General features: G+C 60.2%; 3 protein-coding genes across 4 annotated transcripts; 1 reads left to right on the top strand and 2 right to left on the bottom strand.

Annotated features, from left to right (window-relative positions):
• The first annotated feature begins 504 nt into the window (after positions 1-504).
• On the top strand, positions 505-8,168 carry Nr2f6 (nuclear receptor subfamily 2 group F member 6). Its single transcript, XM_057752680.1, has 4 exons — positions 505-1,453; positions 3,874-3,968; positions 5,795-6,319; positions 7,518-8,168. The coding sequence occupies exons 1-4, from the start codon at positions 1,173-1,175 to the stop codon at positions 7,787-7,789; spliced, it is 1,173 nt and encodes a 390-aa protein (XP_057608663.1). The 5' UTR covers positions 505-1,172; the 3' UTR covers positions 7,790-8,168.
• A 1,082-nt stretch (positions 8,169-9,250) lies between these two features.
• Ocel1 (occludin/ELL domain containing 1) lies at positions 9,251-11,098 on the bottom strand. Of its 2 annotated transcripts, none has more exons than XM_057752908.1 (5): positions 11,005-11,098; positions 10,259-10,829; positions 9,833-9,998; positions 9,649-9,702; positions 9,251-9,514 (listed from the first exon to the last, which is right to left on the bottom strand). In XM_057752908.1, the coding sequence occupies exons 2-5, from the start codon at positions 10,723-10,725 to the stop codon at positions 9,386-9,388; spliced, it is 816 nt and encodes a 271-aa protein (XP_057608891.1). In that variant the 5' UTR covers positions 10,726-10,829; positions 11,005-11,098; the 3' UTR covers positions 9,251-9,385. The 2 variants fall into 2 exon arrangements, with proteins under 2 accessions (XP_057608891.1, XP_057608892.1); XM_057752909.1 differs by having other exon boundaries at positions 10,259-10,446; positions 10,528-11,077.
• A 635-nt stretch (positions 11,099-11,733) lies between these two features.
• On the bottom strand, positions 11,734-14,948 carry Use1 (unconventional SNARE in the ER 1). The gene is made up of 8 exons (XM_057752907.1): positions 14,539-14,948; positions 14,167-14,216; positions 14,015-14,093; positions 13,768-13,920; positions 13,272-13,284; positions 12,905-12,938; positions 12,459-12,630; positions 11,734-12,233 (listed from the first exon to the last, which is right to left on the bottom strand). Exons 1-8 carry the CDS (start codon positions 14,722-14,724, stop codon positions 12,051-12,053), a joined length of 870 nt encoding a protein of 289 aa, XP_057608890.1. The 5' UTR covers positions 14,725-14,948; the 3' UTR covers positions 11,734-12,050.
• Positions 14,949-15,459: the final 511 nt, after the last annotated feature.

Genomic DNA, 15,459 nt, shown 5'->3' with positions numbered 1-15,459 from the left:
TCTCCCCGCCCGGGCGCCTGAAAGGCGAAGGGGACCCCTTGACCTCACGGCGCGGCCAGCAGACCTCGGGAGGCCGCGTCCCCTCCGCCCCCGGACTCGGGGACCAGGTGTTCACCGGAGCAGAGCGCGCGGGGCGGGGCGGGACCGGCGGCGGAGACTTTGGGGAGGGGGGGCGGCCGGCTCCAGCTGGCAGCCGTGCGGAGCAATGCGGAGCGCGCGTGTGCGGCGGGGGCGTGCCCGGGTGCAGATGTCCCCCGGGGGCGCGGCTGCGGGGCGCCGCGCGGAGCACGCGGAGGCCCCGGGCAGGGCGCGCAGGGGTTAAGGCTGCGCGGCCGCGTGGGGGAGGGTCAGCCGCGCGCCCCGCCCCGCCCTCTCGCCGGCCCACGGCTCCGGGCGGCGCGCGGCTACCCCATGCCCTTATAAGGGCGGCCGTCGCCGGGGCAACGAGCGCCCGCCCCCGGCCGCGCCGCGCGCCCCCGCCCCGCCCCCGCCGGCGCCGATGGAACGCGGGTGTCAGGCCGGCCGCAGCGCGGGGCCGGCGGCGAGCGCCAGGGCGAGGCCGAGGCTCGGGCCCAGGCGCAGGCCCAGGCCGGCCGCGCGCGGGCTCGGCGGGGAGAGGAGCCGAGGCAGGCCGCGGGCCGCACTCCCCACTCGGCTCTCTCGCCCGGACCTCCGCGGTTGCGGCCGGGCGCGCGCGGCGTCCGGGACTCCCGGGCTCCGGCGCGCGCTCCCGCCGCCCCTCCCCCCTCGACGCCCAACTTGCGGCCAAAGTTTCCCCCCCCGGGCTCGGGGACGCGCGCGCGCCCTCGGATGGCGAGCCACTAAGTTGGCCTGGGCGGCGGGGCCGGGCCATGGCCCGCGCGTCCCCACCGGGTCCCCAGGACTCCGGACCACGGGACCCGGGCGCCCCAGACCCGCGCCTCTAGCGCGCCCCCGTCGGCCGCGGGCACGCGTGGGAAAGTTGGCCTGGAACCGGCCCGACCAGTTCCTGCCGGGCGCGCGGACCGGCCGCAGGAAGTTGCCGCAAAACTTTTTACTGGGGGTGCGACCCGAGCCCCCCGAGCGCGCGGGCTGCATGCGCGCGGGGTAGCCGGGTCCCCCTCGGGTCGCCAGGCGTGCCCAGAGGGGACGGACTCGCCCCGGGGCGCCCCGGCCCCGCCGTCCCGGGGGCTATGGCCATGGTGACCAGTGGCTGGGGCGGCCCCGGAGGCGACACGAACGGCGTGGACAAGGCCGGTGGGAGCTACCCACGCGCGACCGAGGACGACTCGGCGTCGCCTCCCGGGGTGGCCAGCGATGCGGAGCCGGGCGACGAGGAGCGCCCGGGGCTGCAGGTGGATTGCGTGGTGTGCGGGGACAAGTCCAGCGGCAAGCACTACGGCGTGTTCACCTGCGAGGGCTGCAAGAGTTTCTTCAAGCGCAGCATCCGCCGCAACCTCAGCTACACCTGCCGGTGAGCCCCACGCGCGGCCACCGGGCCGGCCCGGACCTGCACGGTCACCTTGGGCCTGACACTGACCTTCCCCGCACCCGTATCCCTGCCCAGGCGACGGGCACGTCCCCGGCTGCGATCGGGTATACAGTTGGCGATGCATACGTGCAGGTCCCCCCCACCCCCGCAGGTGGTCTTCGGTCCTCTCCTGCCCTAGAGAGCTGGCTCTATTGCGCGGGGAGGGCTTGCAGACGATGTCAGGAGTGGGGACCCCCTTTCCAGCTCCCAGGGCCCCCATTCTCGTGGGAGTCCGTCACGCGTGGTGCCCCGCGGGAATCAGACGTGCAAGTCGCACCGCGGGGCTGGCGACGTCCAGGGGCCATTGTCTGCGGCCGCGCGGATCGATTCGGCGCGCCCTTGGGTCAAATATCACTTCCAAAGTCGCCCCGGCACGGGCAGCTGGAGGGACGCCCGGGTGGCTCGGGATGGCTGCCCTCGCCGGCGGCAGGGGGTTGCTGTGCACGGGGACCTGGGCCTGTCCATCAGAGGGACACCCCATGGGCTCTGGGTCACCGGAAGCCGCCGCCGGAGGGCCAGCAAGGCCACCGGAATTGACCGCACCCCCCACTCCGGGGCTGGTGCAGCCTTGGGGCCCCGGGACGATCCTTTAAACTTCGGGGCCGCTCTAGGAATGAGAGACCCGTGGGAGATGGGGACCCCTCTGCGGGGCTCGGCAGGGCGTGGCCTTGCTTACTGGCAGCTGCTGGGGACAGAAAGTCCCTTGGAGAAGAGGTTGGGTGCTCAGGCCCGGCAGGGGATACAGACCACTTTTTGTCTAAGCATGCAGGAGCCGGGCTCTGCGCCCCCAGGAGCCTGCAGGGCCTTAGAGCAGGCTGACAGCCCTGTTTCCCAGGTACCCAGAGCTGAGCCCCAGAGAAGTTGTAGGCCGCCCCGGGTCAACAGAAGGGGCCTGGCCCCGTGGACTTAGCAAGGGGAGCTGTGGGAGTTGGGATGTGGAGTTGTTGGGGTGAGGAATTGGTGGAATCTGGAGTTGAGTTTCTTTCCCCCCAGAAGTTAGCAGCTGGTGACCGGTCAGTGGGGGGCTGCCACCATGTTAGAATTTGGATTTACTGGAACCTGCTTTGCTCCCCTCCCCCAGCTGTAACTGGGCCACCAGACTTTGGCCTCATTCTCGTGTCTGGAAAGAGTTGCTAGGTCTAGCTGGGTCTTTGGGGAGAGTGAAGGGGGCTGGGGGAGCTTGGGGTCCCACCTGCTCTCTGCGTTCCGTGGAACCTATGTTGTGTGATACTGTGTAGCCAGTGTCCCTCTCTGAACCTGAGTGGGTCAGCAGCTGTCTGGAGGGGGCCCTCAGGAAGTGGCCTCAAAGCCCTGGCAGGCAGAAGAGGAAACCCCAGCTGAGGGTTTAGTGGGTCAGGTGAGCCCACCTAGGCCCAGAGGAGGCAAGTGGGCGCAGCATGCTGGGCAGAACTTAGATTGGGCTGGGAGGTCGGCCAGAGTGTCACACAGTCCCAGACACTCAGGAGGCTGAGGGCACAGACAGCACAGCGCAGGGACACTGCCCCCTTAGCCGAAAACAACAAAAACACAGAAGCAGTGGTAGCAGCTGGAGCTAGACTGTGCCTTTGGTGAGGTAGTTTACTGTGTCTGGTGGGTTCTAGTCTGCTCCAACCATACAGTGCAGAAGGCAAGACAGAAGGCCTTCCCCGAGCAGACCTGCTCATCCATCCAGGGCCTGGCCAGTTCCGCCTGGCCGCCCTGATCCTCCACCACCCGCCTGGCTGCTGGCTTTGTTCTGGCTGTGCCTGAGTTCTCTCTGCCCCAGCTGGGCCCCTTCATGGGCTCTCCTGACCCAGGGCAGAGCACCCAGCTGGCTCTAGAGGCTGTCTCTGGAGGCCTCCAGAGTGCCTAATCCAGGAATGGGGTGGGGGCAGCGTCCCGCTCTGGGCTTGATCTCTGCCGGCATCTTTGCTGTGTCTGGGTGCTCCTTGCCCAGATTGGACACAGTGGCTTATGGAGAGACTGGGCGGCTGGGTCCTCAGAGGAGAAGCACGGCTGGCACTCACCCTTGTCACAGGCTGGGTGCTGGGCTGCGCCCAGCAGTGCTGTGACCCTGATGGTGACCAAGTCAAGTAAAACGGATTCATTCTCAATCCTTTCAAATCTGTTTCACCATGTTCCCTGCCAGAAAAGGCTTCTCCATCTCTGCCCTCTTGGGGAATTTCTCTTCAGACGTCAGAACCCGTTCCTAAAGTGCTCTCTTTGTGTGCTGGTCTTCACCCATTGTGGTCCAGTCGCCCTTCCCAAGCGGGGGACTGAGTCCTACACCTGGCCTTTGGAGCTGCCGCCGCAGTCTAGGGAGCCCCCACTTCATAGGCACAGAGGATGTGGGTGTCACTGGAAACTGTGGCCTCTATCTTCAGGTCTAACCGTGACTGTCAGATCGACCAGCACCACCGCAACCAGTGCCAGTACTGTCGCCTCAAGAAGTGCTTCCGGGTGGGCATGCGCAAGGAGGGTGAGTAGCCCTGGGTGCGGCCCCAGGCTATGGGGATCCAGCTAGGGTGGTGTGTGCCAGGTGTGGAGTGTGACCCTGTGAGCTCTTTCCCCAGGCCCTCCGTGACCTCTGACCTCCCAACTGGAATTTTTATTAATTTGTTTACTCTCTGCCCTCTGTGTGTGCTGAAGGCAGGACTCAGCCAGATTACAGACAAAGCCTGCCAGAGGGAGGCCCAGGAGTCCTGGGTGGACAGACACACTGGACACCTGTGCCTCAGGTTCCCCCAGAATTCACTGGAACCCAGGAGCAGCCACATGGAGCCCTGAGGGTTGAGAGCCTGGACTAGTGGGGAGGAGTGGGCCAGGCTAGAGTGTCACCTAGCTGTTGCTTGCTTTGACATTGGTCACTTTCCTGCGGGACTTCTGAAAATGGCCGCTGCTTAAGGTCTTCTGCTTCAGACTGGAGAATTGGGCATAGTGGTGCAGGCTTATTATCCTGGTAGTTACAAGGTTGAGGCAGGAGGATCTCCAGTTTGAAGTCAACAGACTGCATAGCAAACCCTGGTTAGAAAAAGACACACAAGGAAACACATCAGTCTTATTTGATGACTCTTGTTGTCCCTTTAAGTTTAAAGGTGACTGCTGCCCTGTCCTTGCCCAGCCTGGATTTCTGCCTCAGCTTGTCTGTTAGATGGAAAGTTCTGATAGGTCTGTAATCGGAGCCTGTGAGAGACTCCTGCTCCCAGTGCCTCTGCCTCAGGGCCTTTGCACTGCTGCTCCTGCAAAAGTGGGCCTGGTGCCCTCCCTTGTGTCCTCAGAGCGACCGGCTCACGTCAGTCTACCGTACTCTGAAACTGACACCCTTCACCCATTAGATCCACAGGTAGCTTAGCAGTCATCGGCTGCATTTGACATATCAGGAAACAGGCATAGAGAACAGATGGGTGCTGGGATTTGAATTCCAGCAGTCTAAATTGGATGGAGAAAGGGAAGGGTGGGGCAGGAGTGGGATTTTGAGGCTCAGAATATTCTGGGCAAAGGCCCTGGAGTAGGGCTGGATGGGGGAGCAGTGGTGAGGGTAGGGTTCACATCTTGAGAGCAAAAGGAGCTCTGAAGAACCGTGGAGCGTTTGGGGTCCTGTCCAGCTACAGTTGTTTGGCAGGTGGCTGGGAGACTCCCCATGTCTCTGGTATTTGGGCTGGGTCCCTCCCAGTGTCCCCTGCACCCCTGGCTCTGGCTCCACCTGGATTGACCTGGAGTTTATCCGCCAGCTAAGACAGGTGTCAGCTTACTAAAGCACACTCACTAACAGCCTCCTGGCCCTGTGCCCAAGCTGCCTTCCCCGGGCTAAAATACCTGTGTCCCCAGCCTCAATTTCCTTTTCACCCCGTCTGTGATGGGGACTCGGATAAGTACTGGATTCTCTTGTCAGTTATATTTTGAAACAGGGTCTCTTGTAGCCCAGGCTGGCCTCAAACTTACTTTGTACTGAGGCTGGCCTTGAATTCCTGCCCTTCCTGCCTCCCTGCTCCAGAGCTAGGATGACTGGTATGCACCACCAAGGGCAAAGGTAACAATGACAACAACTGCCCTTTGGGATCACTACTGTGCCACTTTGGTGATGTGGTCCCACAGGGGAGCTGTGAGTGGTGGGAGAGCCCCGGTGATTGACAGATATGGCCTCCACGGTGCAGGAGGAGAGTGTCTGGTGGGTGGAGACCCTCGGGGTGGGCGCCAGACGCGAGCTGTCAGGGCCCTAGTGACCAGCGTGTGCCTGGTTCCTTATGCTGCCACATCGGGTGGGGGTGGCCCTCACCAACGCCTGACGCTGCCCTATCTCCGCAGCCGTGCAGCGCGGCCGCATCCCGCACGCGCTCCCGGGCCCCGCAGCCTGCAGTCCCCCGGGCGGGGCGGGCGTCGAGCCTTTCGCGGGGCCGCCGGTGTCCGAACTAATCGCGCAACTGCTACGCGCCGAACCCTACCCCGCGGCCGGACGCTTCGGCGGCGGTGGCGCCGTGCTGGGCATCGACAACGTCTGCGAGCTGGCGGCACGCCTGCTGTTCAGCACGGTTGAGTGGGCTCGCCACGCGCCCTTCTTCCCCGAGCTGCCGGCCGCCGACCAGGTGGCGCTGCTGCGACTCAGCTGGAGCGAGCTGTTCGTGCTGAACGCGGCGCAGGCGGCGCTGCCGCTGCACACGGCGCCGCTGCTGGCCGCCGCGGGGCTGCACGCCGCACCCATGGCTGCCGAGCGCGCAGTGGCCTTCATGGACCAGGTGCGCGCCTTCCAGGAGCAGGTGGACAAGCTTGGCCGCCTGCAGGTGGACGCGGCGGAGTACGGCTGCCTCAAGGCCATCGCGCTCTTCACGCCTGGTGAGCCCACCCTGACTGCTCACGGGCGACCCTGTGCCAAACCAAGGCCCCGCCCCACGCAGGCTCCTAGCTTCACCAAGCTGATGGTTCCCCTCCACGCCTCCTAAGCAGGCCCTGCTCTGCCACAGACCGGGCTCCCAAACAGACCCAAGCCACCTTCCAGCCAAAGGCCACTCCCCTAGCCCAGATATTGCCCAAACTCAGCCTCAGACAGCCAAGCCCAGGCCTTGCCCTAAACTGACCCAGGCTTCTGCCCTGATGGCAGGCCACACACACACACTATAGGTCCCAGGACATAGCCTTCCCTCTTGGGTAACACTCTAACCAGCCTGGGCCATTCCACTGCCTCAGGTCACACCCTTTTGATGCAGGTGACATCCCTAATCTGCCCAACCCAGCTTAGACCTAACACTGCCACAGGCCTCACCTCAAGTCTCTTAACACAGCTCCAAGCCATTCTCCAAGCTGCTTAAGACCCTGTTGCGCTTCCTACTCCTGATGAAGCCCCATCTTGCCCCCAACTTATCCAGACATTCTGAAAGCTACTGTATAGCCAGACTCCAGGCCACCCATAGGGCGGCCCTGTGGGCTCCCGCCTCTGTTCTGGAGCCCCACAGGGCCACTCTGCCCCCAGTTCCACACCCCGTCCTGTGGAGGACAGAGATAACGCCCTCAGCTTCATTTCAGACCACTCTTGCCCAGGCAGGCAGGAGTTAGGCTCTGCCGGTAGTCACACCTCAAGGGCCACTTACACTATGGCATGCCTTTGCCATGGTGAGGAAGGGCAGAGAGTCATGTATGTAGGCAGTGGTTTTAAGAGGACCTTCAGACCTCATCAATGTGCTTGGTGGTGTAGTGCTGGTAGTCCCCACCGTTCGGTGGGCTGTGCCTAGAGTTCCAGGGCAGGATGGACTGCGGAATTCCCACCGGAAAACAATTTAAAGGATGGGTGGCCTGGCCCTGCTCTCCAGGTGGGCGTGGCTTAGGAGAGGCACCTCCCACAAAGTGAGGCGATCAGTAGTGCCCCTTCCTTAGGACGGGGCTGAGTCTCAGGGCTCCCTTAGTAACCTCCGTGGTTACTCAGGGTTCTCCACGCGTCAGTTGGACCCAGGCTTCCACTCACATCGGTGCCCCTCTCCCCTATAGGCCTGTTCGCCCTGCTTCGTCAAAGGTGACTTGTTCTCTCTGCTTACTGCAGATGCCTGTGGCCTTTCTGACCCAGCCCATGTGGAGAGCCTGCAGGAGAAGGCACAGGTGGCCCTCACGGAGTATGTGCGTGCCCAGTACCCATCTCAGCCTCAGCGCTTTGGGCGCTTGCTGCTGCGGCTGCCAGCCTTGCGTGCTGTGCCAGCATCCCTCATCTCGCAGCTTTTCTTCATGCGCCTGGTTGGCAAGACACCCATTGAGACGCTCATCCGGGACATGCTGCTGTCAGGGAGCACCTTCAACTGGCCCTATGGCTCGGGCTAGTGGGGTACCTTCCAGGACACACGGATGCTGGACCTTGCAGGGACCCTGGGGTCAAGGCCCCGACTTCTTTCCTGAGACTGATTCTTTTTTTAAAAGACTGAAATATTTGTCTGTTTTGTTTTTTAAACATGAAACCAAAAAGAATTTGCTCCCCCAGGCCCCAGTCTTGTCCTCCTGGCAGCCCCTGGTCAAAGTGGGGCTGAAGGTCTGGAGCCAGTATGGTGGTGGCCTTGGTATGATGGGTGTGGGCCTGGTATTCTGGAAGGACCACTGCAGCTTGCCAGGGGTACTGTGGGCCAGGGGGGTCCCCTGGATACATGGCCCATGATGGGCACTGTGAGATGAAATCATGGCCAATAATAAAGATATTCCCCTACTTGCTCAGCCTACCTTTTCTTCTGTGGTGCTGGGGAAAACCCCCGGGCTTGGCCTGTATCCAGCAGGCTCCAGAGGGGTAGAAGTTGCACCTCCTGTGGTAGAGGCTTTCCCAAGATGTCTGCATTTTCTGGACCAAGTCACACCTGAAACCCTTAGGTGTTTTTCAGAGTTTAAACTACCTTTTGTTTTTATTTTTTTGTTTTTTTGATACAGGGTTTGTCTGGTTAGCCCTGGCTGCCCCGAACTCAATTTGTAGACCAGGCTGGCCTCGAACTCAGATCCGCCTGCCTCTACTTCCTGATTAAAGGCATGCACCACCACACCTGGCTTCAACCTATCCTTTTTAGGTCAGTAAATTTGATTCAATTTCCTCTCTCAACATAAATCACCATTTCTAAAGAAGACAAGGGACAGGCTTTGAAAAGTGAATTTAACTGTGCGTCATGCCTTAGGCACAGAGAGTAGCCCAGTGGTGGTGGTGCACGCCTTTCATCCCATTAGGGGCAGAGGCAGGAGGATCTCTGAATTTGAACAAAAAGTACCAGGGAGTTAGGGGTCCAACTTCAGAGTGGTCGAGACAGACACTAAATCCCCACTTAGCATGCCCAAGGCCCACTTTTCCTGTAAAACCCCACACATGAGGCCTCTCTCTGTTGGAAGACATCCTGGGACTCACTGGTTTTGAACTTGCCACATTTCCAGGACCAGGGGTAACTGACTGTCCTAGTGGCCAGAACTGGACGCCTGGCCTGGCTTTTGTTATCCTGTGATGGGGTTAGTCTCAGATGACACACAGAGCCTGTGTCTGTCCAACACCATTCTGACTCCACCAAGGCCAGGTAAAGTGAGGACCTATGTGGGGTGCACCCCCTGCAGACGCCCAGGAAGCCCCAGGTGGTTGGATCTCACCCACCAGGCATGCCTCCATCACACCTACAGAAATGATTGGTTTGGGGCAGTCTCTCCAAATGTTCATCTGCCTATGCCCCCCTCCCCCATACTGGAACCGACACAATTGCTGCCCAAAACCAGTGACCTTGGATACTTCCTTTCGTCCCCCCCACCCCTTAAAATCAAGGAATTGCTCTCAGGCAGCTGCGCGCAGCAGGTGTCTAACCCGTGTTTATTCTCTGGGATTCTCAGCAGGACTTGCTTCCCCTGAAAGAATTAGAGTGTGATTCCCCATGGGACAAAGAGCCACCACCATCTCCAGGACACTCAGAAGTACACGGAGCCCTCACTGTCGCTGTCCCCTTGGTCATCAAATTTTCGGATCTGGGCCTTGATATGCCTCAGTTTACTCTTCAGGTAGTGACAGCGAGCCTGCTTATCCAGGAAGCCAGGATCCTGGGGGGAAAGAGTTGAGGAAGTCCCCCTGGCATTCTGACCCGAGGCCTTCAAGATTTTCATTCAGCTCTTTATAAATGCCAACTTTCACTACATAGTCCCCGCCTTGGACAGCCACAGGAGTCTCCACTCACCGCCCGCTTCTTCTCAAACTCTCTCCAGACTCGAGCTGCCACATGAGCCTCCTCCTGAAAGGGCGAGGTGGGGAAGGGGCTCAGAAGCGTGGGAAAGGGCCGACATGGCCTTGATAGCAGTGCCCACCCGGTAGAGAAAGCACAGTCGCAGGGAGCTGAGGACACTAGAGGCCCCGGGGCCGACCTGGCTTCGGGGTGGGGGCAGTGACATCAGCAGGGCCTCCAGCTGCCGGAGCTTGGCCTGCGTGGCCCCCACCTCGCGCTGGAGCTCCAAGAATTCTCCGTACTGGTCCTGGAACACGGCGGCATAGCGGCTCCGGTCCCTTCTGCTGCTCACTGGCGGGTACTTACTACAGATTGGAAGGGAGTCAGTGCGCGAGTGGAAAAAAATCTGTCTTTCCACTCCATCATGGCAACTGGCTTTTCTTTGCCCATGTGGGACCCCAGCTCAAATGCCCCCATTTCCTAACTCAGTCCTGACCCTTCCTAATTCCGAGGCATTAAAAAGCAGGAGCGTGGTGACTCAGGAGATTAGGGCAGAAGGTTCATGACTTTGAGGTTAGCCTAGGCTAGAAGGCCTTACAGCAAAGAGCCACAGTAGGGTACTCACAGCTCATAGTCAGGTACTGGGTTGGGACGTGGTCCCAGAACTTTGGGAGGCTTCTCTGCGTGCGGCGGGGCCCGGGGGCGTAGCTCGTCCGCAAACACGATCTTCCGGGGCCTCCTGTGGAGCTCCCCGGGCGCGGGCTGGCACTGTGCTTGCCGAGCGCGAGACACTGGGCTTCGCGACACCAGCGTCTGCGCAGCAGCGGGGATCGTGGTTAAGGGGTGCCAGGAAGCGGGGCTCCCCCACGTAGGGTCTCCGAGTGTGGCACTCACCCGGGGCTCGTGGCCGGCCGGGCGGGGTTGCGGGCGCTCCGGGACTGGCATGCGCGAGGTCGCGGCGCTCGGGCGCCCCCCGGCGACGGGAAACGAAATGCGGGCAGCGTTGGGGCCTGAGCGCCTGGACCGGAGCCTGCGGGTGGCGAGAGGACCCGGCGGACCGCGCCTGGGGGCGGGGCCTGCGGGTATTTGCATACGCGAGCGCGGTCCGCTGGTCGCGCAACCCAGACTCCGCGCCTTAGGACGCGCACCCCGGAAGGGGGCGCTGGAGAGGCGCCGTGGCGTCACCCCGCCTCCGTCTGCATGAAGGCACGCGGTTGGCTGGCAGCGCAGTGCTGACCCGCCCCGATTCTGAAGCCGGAAGGGCGCAACCCCGACCGCTGCGCCCACCGCCTCAGCCCACGATCACGTCCCCGCGGAATCCCCGGCCTCCGCCCGCCCGCCGATCATCCGGGTCGTCCCGCTCAGGGTCACCTGTCCCACAGCCGCGGATCCGCGCCTGGCCCTGCTGCCGGGAACGCAGCTGTGCAGGAACTGCCTGCCGAGCCGCTATGCAGGGCGTCCTGCTGCCGGGGCGGGGCTAAGCGCGGTGGGTGGGGCCTGTGAAATGTTGACGCCCGGGTTTGAGTCTGCCTTCTAGTGGAACTGTCTAGACCTATTCACCTTCCCAAATCTATTTGTTGGGGAAAAAAATGGGTAGTTTTTCCAGCTTGACTTAGTTTTTTTGGTAATTGTACTTATAAAAAAAAAAAAAACCTTTGTGATTCTGTGTGTAAGCAGAGGCCAGCTCAGGTTATTGAGCGTCTTCCTCTGTCTCCCCATCTTATTTGATACTGATGCTCCCCGTTTTGGCTTTGGCTGGTCAGCGAGCTCCCAGGTAGATGTGCTTGTCACTACTCCTAGCACTGGGATCACAGCCTCATGCATCCCAGCCCTGGCACCCTACGATGGGGTACTGAGGATTCGAATCTTCGTCTGCACACTTGGGCAACAAGCACTTTAACAATGAGTCATTGCCGCATCCCTAAAAAACGTTTGGACTTTTATGTTAATCACGTGTGCATGCCACATGCGTGCAGCTGCTGAAAGGCCAGAGCTGCAGGTTCCTGGAGCTGGAGCTACATTAAATATATTTACTATTAAATAGTTTTTGATAGCCAGGCAGTGGTGGCGCACACCTTTAATCCCAGCACTCAGGAGGCAGAGGCAGGTGGATCTCTGGGTTCGAGGCCAGCCTGGACTGCAGAGATAGTTCCAGGACAGCTAGGAGTGTTACACAGAGAAAGCTTGTCTTGAAACAAACAAACAAACAAAAAAGTTCCGATTGGCCTTTTCCCCCAATTCTTACTGCACTTTGTGTGTGCTCCCCTTCTGCAGTGTGTGCTCTGGAGTGGAACTCGGGTTGTCAGGCCCTGTGGCAAGTGTCTGTACCAGCTGAAGTGGCTAACAAGCCTTTTGCTATTTGTGGGGAATAGAATCAGGGTTCCACTATGTTAGCCGACTTCAGCTGGCGGTGGGCTTTATTTCAGCCGGGGCATGATGCGGATGAACAGGATCATGCTGATGAAGACGAAGCACACGACAATGAGCATGGCCCACAGCAGCCAGTTCACTGACTTCTGTGCATGCTGCTCCAGGCGCTCCGATTCCATCTTCAGCTTCTCCAGGTTCTGGTCGGCCATCTTCAGAGAGTGTGACAGGGTCTGTGGGAGGAGCGGGGACCACCAAGTGTGACCACTGCCTCCTGCGTGGTTTGTGCTTCTAGTCCTAGATGATGCTGTGCCCTCTGCGGGGTATACCTCAGCCACCCCTCCTTGGGCTTTACCAAACTCCTGCTGAGCCTACAAACACCGACACTGGTCCCAATTTCATCCCTCTTCTGCAGACCTTCCTCAGTGCCCCAAGGCAGAGCTGCCGTGTTCCCATACCTGATTGTCCTTCTTGATGACACTCTGGGCGGCCAGTGTGTTGGTCTTGAGGCTGCGTGCCAGGCCTAGCATTTCCTCTGCCAGCTTTTCCTGGAGGCCCTGGTGCCTCTGGAGGACGAGGTCGAGCTCAGACGCTGAATGCTTCTCATCTGCAGGTCTGGGTCCCTTTGCTCTGCCGACCCCACATGTAGTGGGTACCCAGGAGTGACAGGGAGAGATATAGACACCCACATGGTGCCTTCCCAAGGATCCCTCAGTGCTGCCCGGGACTCAGTTTCCCCTGCTTTTTTACAACCCAGAAAGGACTACCAGTGGGCAGTGGGTCCATGGAGCAGCTTCACCCAGCGCCCCCTTCCCCAGCTCTCAGCGGCTAAGACACGCAGCGCCTCAAAGGCCCCAGCTTCACCCAGCGCCCCTCCCCAGCTCTCAGCGGCTAAGACACTCACATGCGCTTCCTCGTACCCAGCGCCATCTCAAGCTCTGGAAGCAAAAGAGGCCAAGGATGAAGGTTGGTTTCCTGTCTCCAACTCTTGCCCTTGCCCTGTGCCAACTCTGCTACCCAGAATGCTGTTGGGCCTATGAACTACTGTCCCCTAGTCTCACCATACTTGAAAGTCCTAGGTAGAGTGACTTTTAGGACACCTGTCCTATCCCCAAGGTGCCAGGCCTGGGGACGCCTTCTCTTCCTCAGCCCCCCGCCCCAGGCATTACTCAGTTGACCCTGGGTGGCCTGCTTCCAGGGCTGGGGAAATCAAAGCAGGCAGGCATGAGGAGTGTGGGCAGCAGGGACAGTCAGTCCTCGGCATGACTCACCCCCAGACGGCTCCTGTGGGGAGAGGGAGAGGCATGAGGCCATGCATTTTGGTGTTGTCCCTAAATCTCTCTACCTTGGGATGACCCATGTGAAGTGCTCTGAGGTATTGTAAAGAAACTGACCCAAATTCTGATGGGGCCAACTCTGGGGCTTAAACAGACATGCTCCTTCCCCTTTTTTTTGGAGACAGGTTTTTACTGTGTAGCCCTGGCTGTCCTGGAACTTGATCTGTAGACCAGGCTGGCCTCAAACTCACAGCAATATGCCTGCCTCTGCCTCCCAAGTGCTGGGATTAAAGGCCAGTGTCACCACCGTGTTTTATTTTTCCCATGAACCAATTCATATTCCTTTAGCAATGTCTTGAGCACCTTCTCTGAGGAAGCCTTGTCTGTGGGCCCTCCAGGGTTTCTGGTACTAGGTTCGCTCTCTGTCCCTGTACAGACTACTCTGTTGCTGTCCCGAAGATGGTCCCAAGGACAAGGGAGGGAATCCTACCGTGCCCAGCAGCTCACTCCGCATCTCACTGGTGTAACGTGCCCGGGACTGCAAATGCACGGTCTTGGTGGCAGGCACCCGCTCCCTGGCTGTGGTGGGCACGCGGCCAGGGGCCAGGAACTGGTTAGCTAGAGCCTTCTCGGAGGAGGAGGTCTGAGGGAACGTGGGAAGGGGGAGGATAAATAACTGGAGGCTGTGTCCAGTCCTTGGGGGCCGTAAGACCTGAGGGGTGGGAGGACGGGCTCACCAGCTTCTCAGCCTGCAGCATGCCCTTCAGGAAGTCCACCTTGCGCGAGTACTCGCTGATGACTTCGGATGCAGGTTTGCTGAAAGGCAGCAAGAGGAAGTCAACCTGCCACTGTCGCAGCATCGGGGAGGGTCTCGGTGCCGCACACTCACCTGGCTTGGATTTTCAGGGCCTGCAGCATGTCTTCCAGGGCACCCACATACTGGGAGGGAAGGGAGTGTGTCAGCCAGGCCAGGACCCCAAGGTCTGCTTGCAAGAGAAAGGGGTGGGCCCAAGGGGGCGGGGCCACGAGGGGCGGGATTACGGGCCGGAGGAGGGGCATATAGTCATGACGTGGCACAGAGGGAGTGGCCTGTGCAAGACCGGGTGAGATCAGGGAGAGCAACCTGGGCGGCTAGGACCTGCGCGCCAAGGGGCGGAGCCGCACTTGAAGTGCAGCACTCAACCGGAAGGGGCGTGGCCAGTGAGACGGCTCGTCGGCCTCTAGGGTTCGAGGCCTCTGCGGGAGCGTGGGAGTCCCTCACCTTCTCCAGACGCCACTCGTTCGGCTCCCGCTTTTCTGCCGCCATCGACTCGCAGCGACACAGCAACCGCACGAGGTTCAACTCCAGCCGCGACGTCGCCAGCGGGCGGTGATTGGCCCCTTCCGTCTGCGCCATCTTGGAAAAGGGCGGAAGTGCCTGTAAGGGGGCTTGCCTTTGGGCGTTCATCCCTTCCCCTCCGAGGTCCGCCCTGCTGGGCTTCGGACGGAAGTAAAGTTTTGTTTCAAGCCCCGGCGCTGCGTCTGCCTTGTTCAAAGATAAATCGTTTTGTTTTGTTTTGGTTTTTTTTGTTCTTTAAATGAGAGAGCATCTTTTAAAGTTGTACTTTTGTTGTTTGACCTTTTTTCTTATTTTGGGTAGAATCTCTGACCCAGACAGGCCTGAGGCCGCCGGTCACGCTCGGGAAGCGTTGGCTGGCAGGACCGGAAGGGCCGTCGTCAGCTTCGGACCCACGCGCAACGCTCCCCGGTCACTGCGTTCCGCTTGCTCGTCACAGCTCCCCAGTGCGCGTTTCTCCTCTGAGCGCTCCGTAGTCAAGCCCCAGCCTTTGCTTTCTCCTTTCGCCTGGGGCTTTCCCCGAGCCTGGCTTGATGACATGCCAGGTGGGCGCTTCCGTCGGACAGACCGGCTAGTTTCCAGCCCTGGCAGTCTGCCTCCCGAGCTCTGACCCAGCCGTTTCTATCCTCAGCCAAGATCCTTTCCATTCTGTAATAAATCATTATGGTCCATTTTATGAAAATCGAGCTCGCCAGCGAATCACAGACCATCAGGAAGCAATAGGCCCCTCTTTTACAAAACAGGGTGTCTCTGTGTTATAGACCTAGCTGTCCTGGAACTCACTTTTTAGAACAGGTTGGCCTCGAACTCAGAGATCCGAGATCCGCCTGCCTCTGCCTCCCGAGT

This window comes from Chionomys nivalis, chromosome 20 (assembly GCF_950005125.1).
Source record: "Chionomys nivalis chromosome 20, mChiNiv1.1, whole genome shotgun sequence".
NCBI classification, from domain to species: domain Eukaryota; kingdom Metazoa; phylum Chordata; class Mammalia; order Rodentia; family Cricetidae; genus Chionomys; species Chionomys nivalis.
Note: the sequence above shows the minus strand (reverse complement) of the source record. Positions and strands in the feature narration are given on the sequence as shown.

What these genes read in the sequence shown, in the direction of transcription:
- Nr2f6 (XM_057752680.1), top strand. Translation starts at nt 1,173, where the DNA reads ATGGCCATGGTGACCAGTGGCTGGGGCGGCCCCGGAGGCGACACGAAC. An exon ending in AACCTCAGCTACACCTGCCG is followed by an intron (nt 1,454 to 3,873) that starts GTGAGCCCCACG and finishes CTCTATCTTCAG; the next exon opens with GTCTAACCGTGACTGTCAGA. An exon ending in GGTGGGCATGCGCAAGGAGG is followed by an intron (nt 3,969 to 5,794) that starts GTGAGTAGCCCT and finishes CTATCTCCGCAG; the next exon opens with CCGTGCAGCGCGGCCGCATC.
- Ocel1 (XM_057752908.1), bottom strand. Translation starts at nt 10,725, where the DNA reads ATGCAAATACCCGCAGGCCCCGCCCCCAGGCGCGGTCCGCCGGGTCCT. An exon ending in CCAGTACCTGACTATGAGCT is followed by an intron (nt 9,999 to 10,258) that starts GTGAGTACCCTA and finishes TCCAATCTGTAG; the next exon opens with TAAGTACCCGCCAGTGAGCA. An exon ending in TGCCCCCACCCCGAAGCCAG is followed by an intron (nt 9,703 to 9,832) that starts GTCGGCCCCGGG and finishes TCGCCCTTTCAG; the next exon opens with GAGGAGGCTCATGTGGCAGC.
- Use1 (XM_057752907.1), bottom strand. Translation starts at nt 14,724, where the DNA reads ATGAACGCCCAAAGGCAAGCCCCCTTACAGGCACTTCCGCCCTTTTCC. An exon ending in TGCTGCAGGCTGAGAAGCTG is followed by an intron (nt 13,921 to 14,014) that starts GTGAGCCCGTCC and finishes ACGTTCCCTCAG; the next exon opens with ACCTCCTCCTCCGAGAAGGC. An exon ending in CTGGGTACGAGGAAGCGCAT is followed by an intron (nt 12,631 to 12,904) that starts GTGAGTGTCTTA and finishes TGGGGTCGGCAG; the next exon opens with AGCAAAGGGACCCAGACCTG.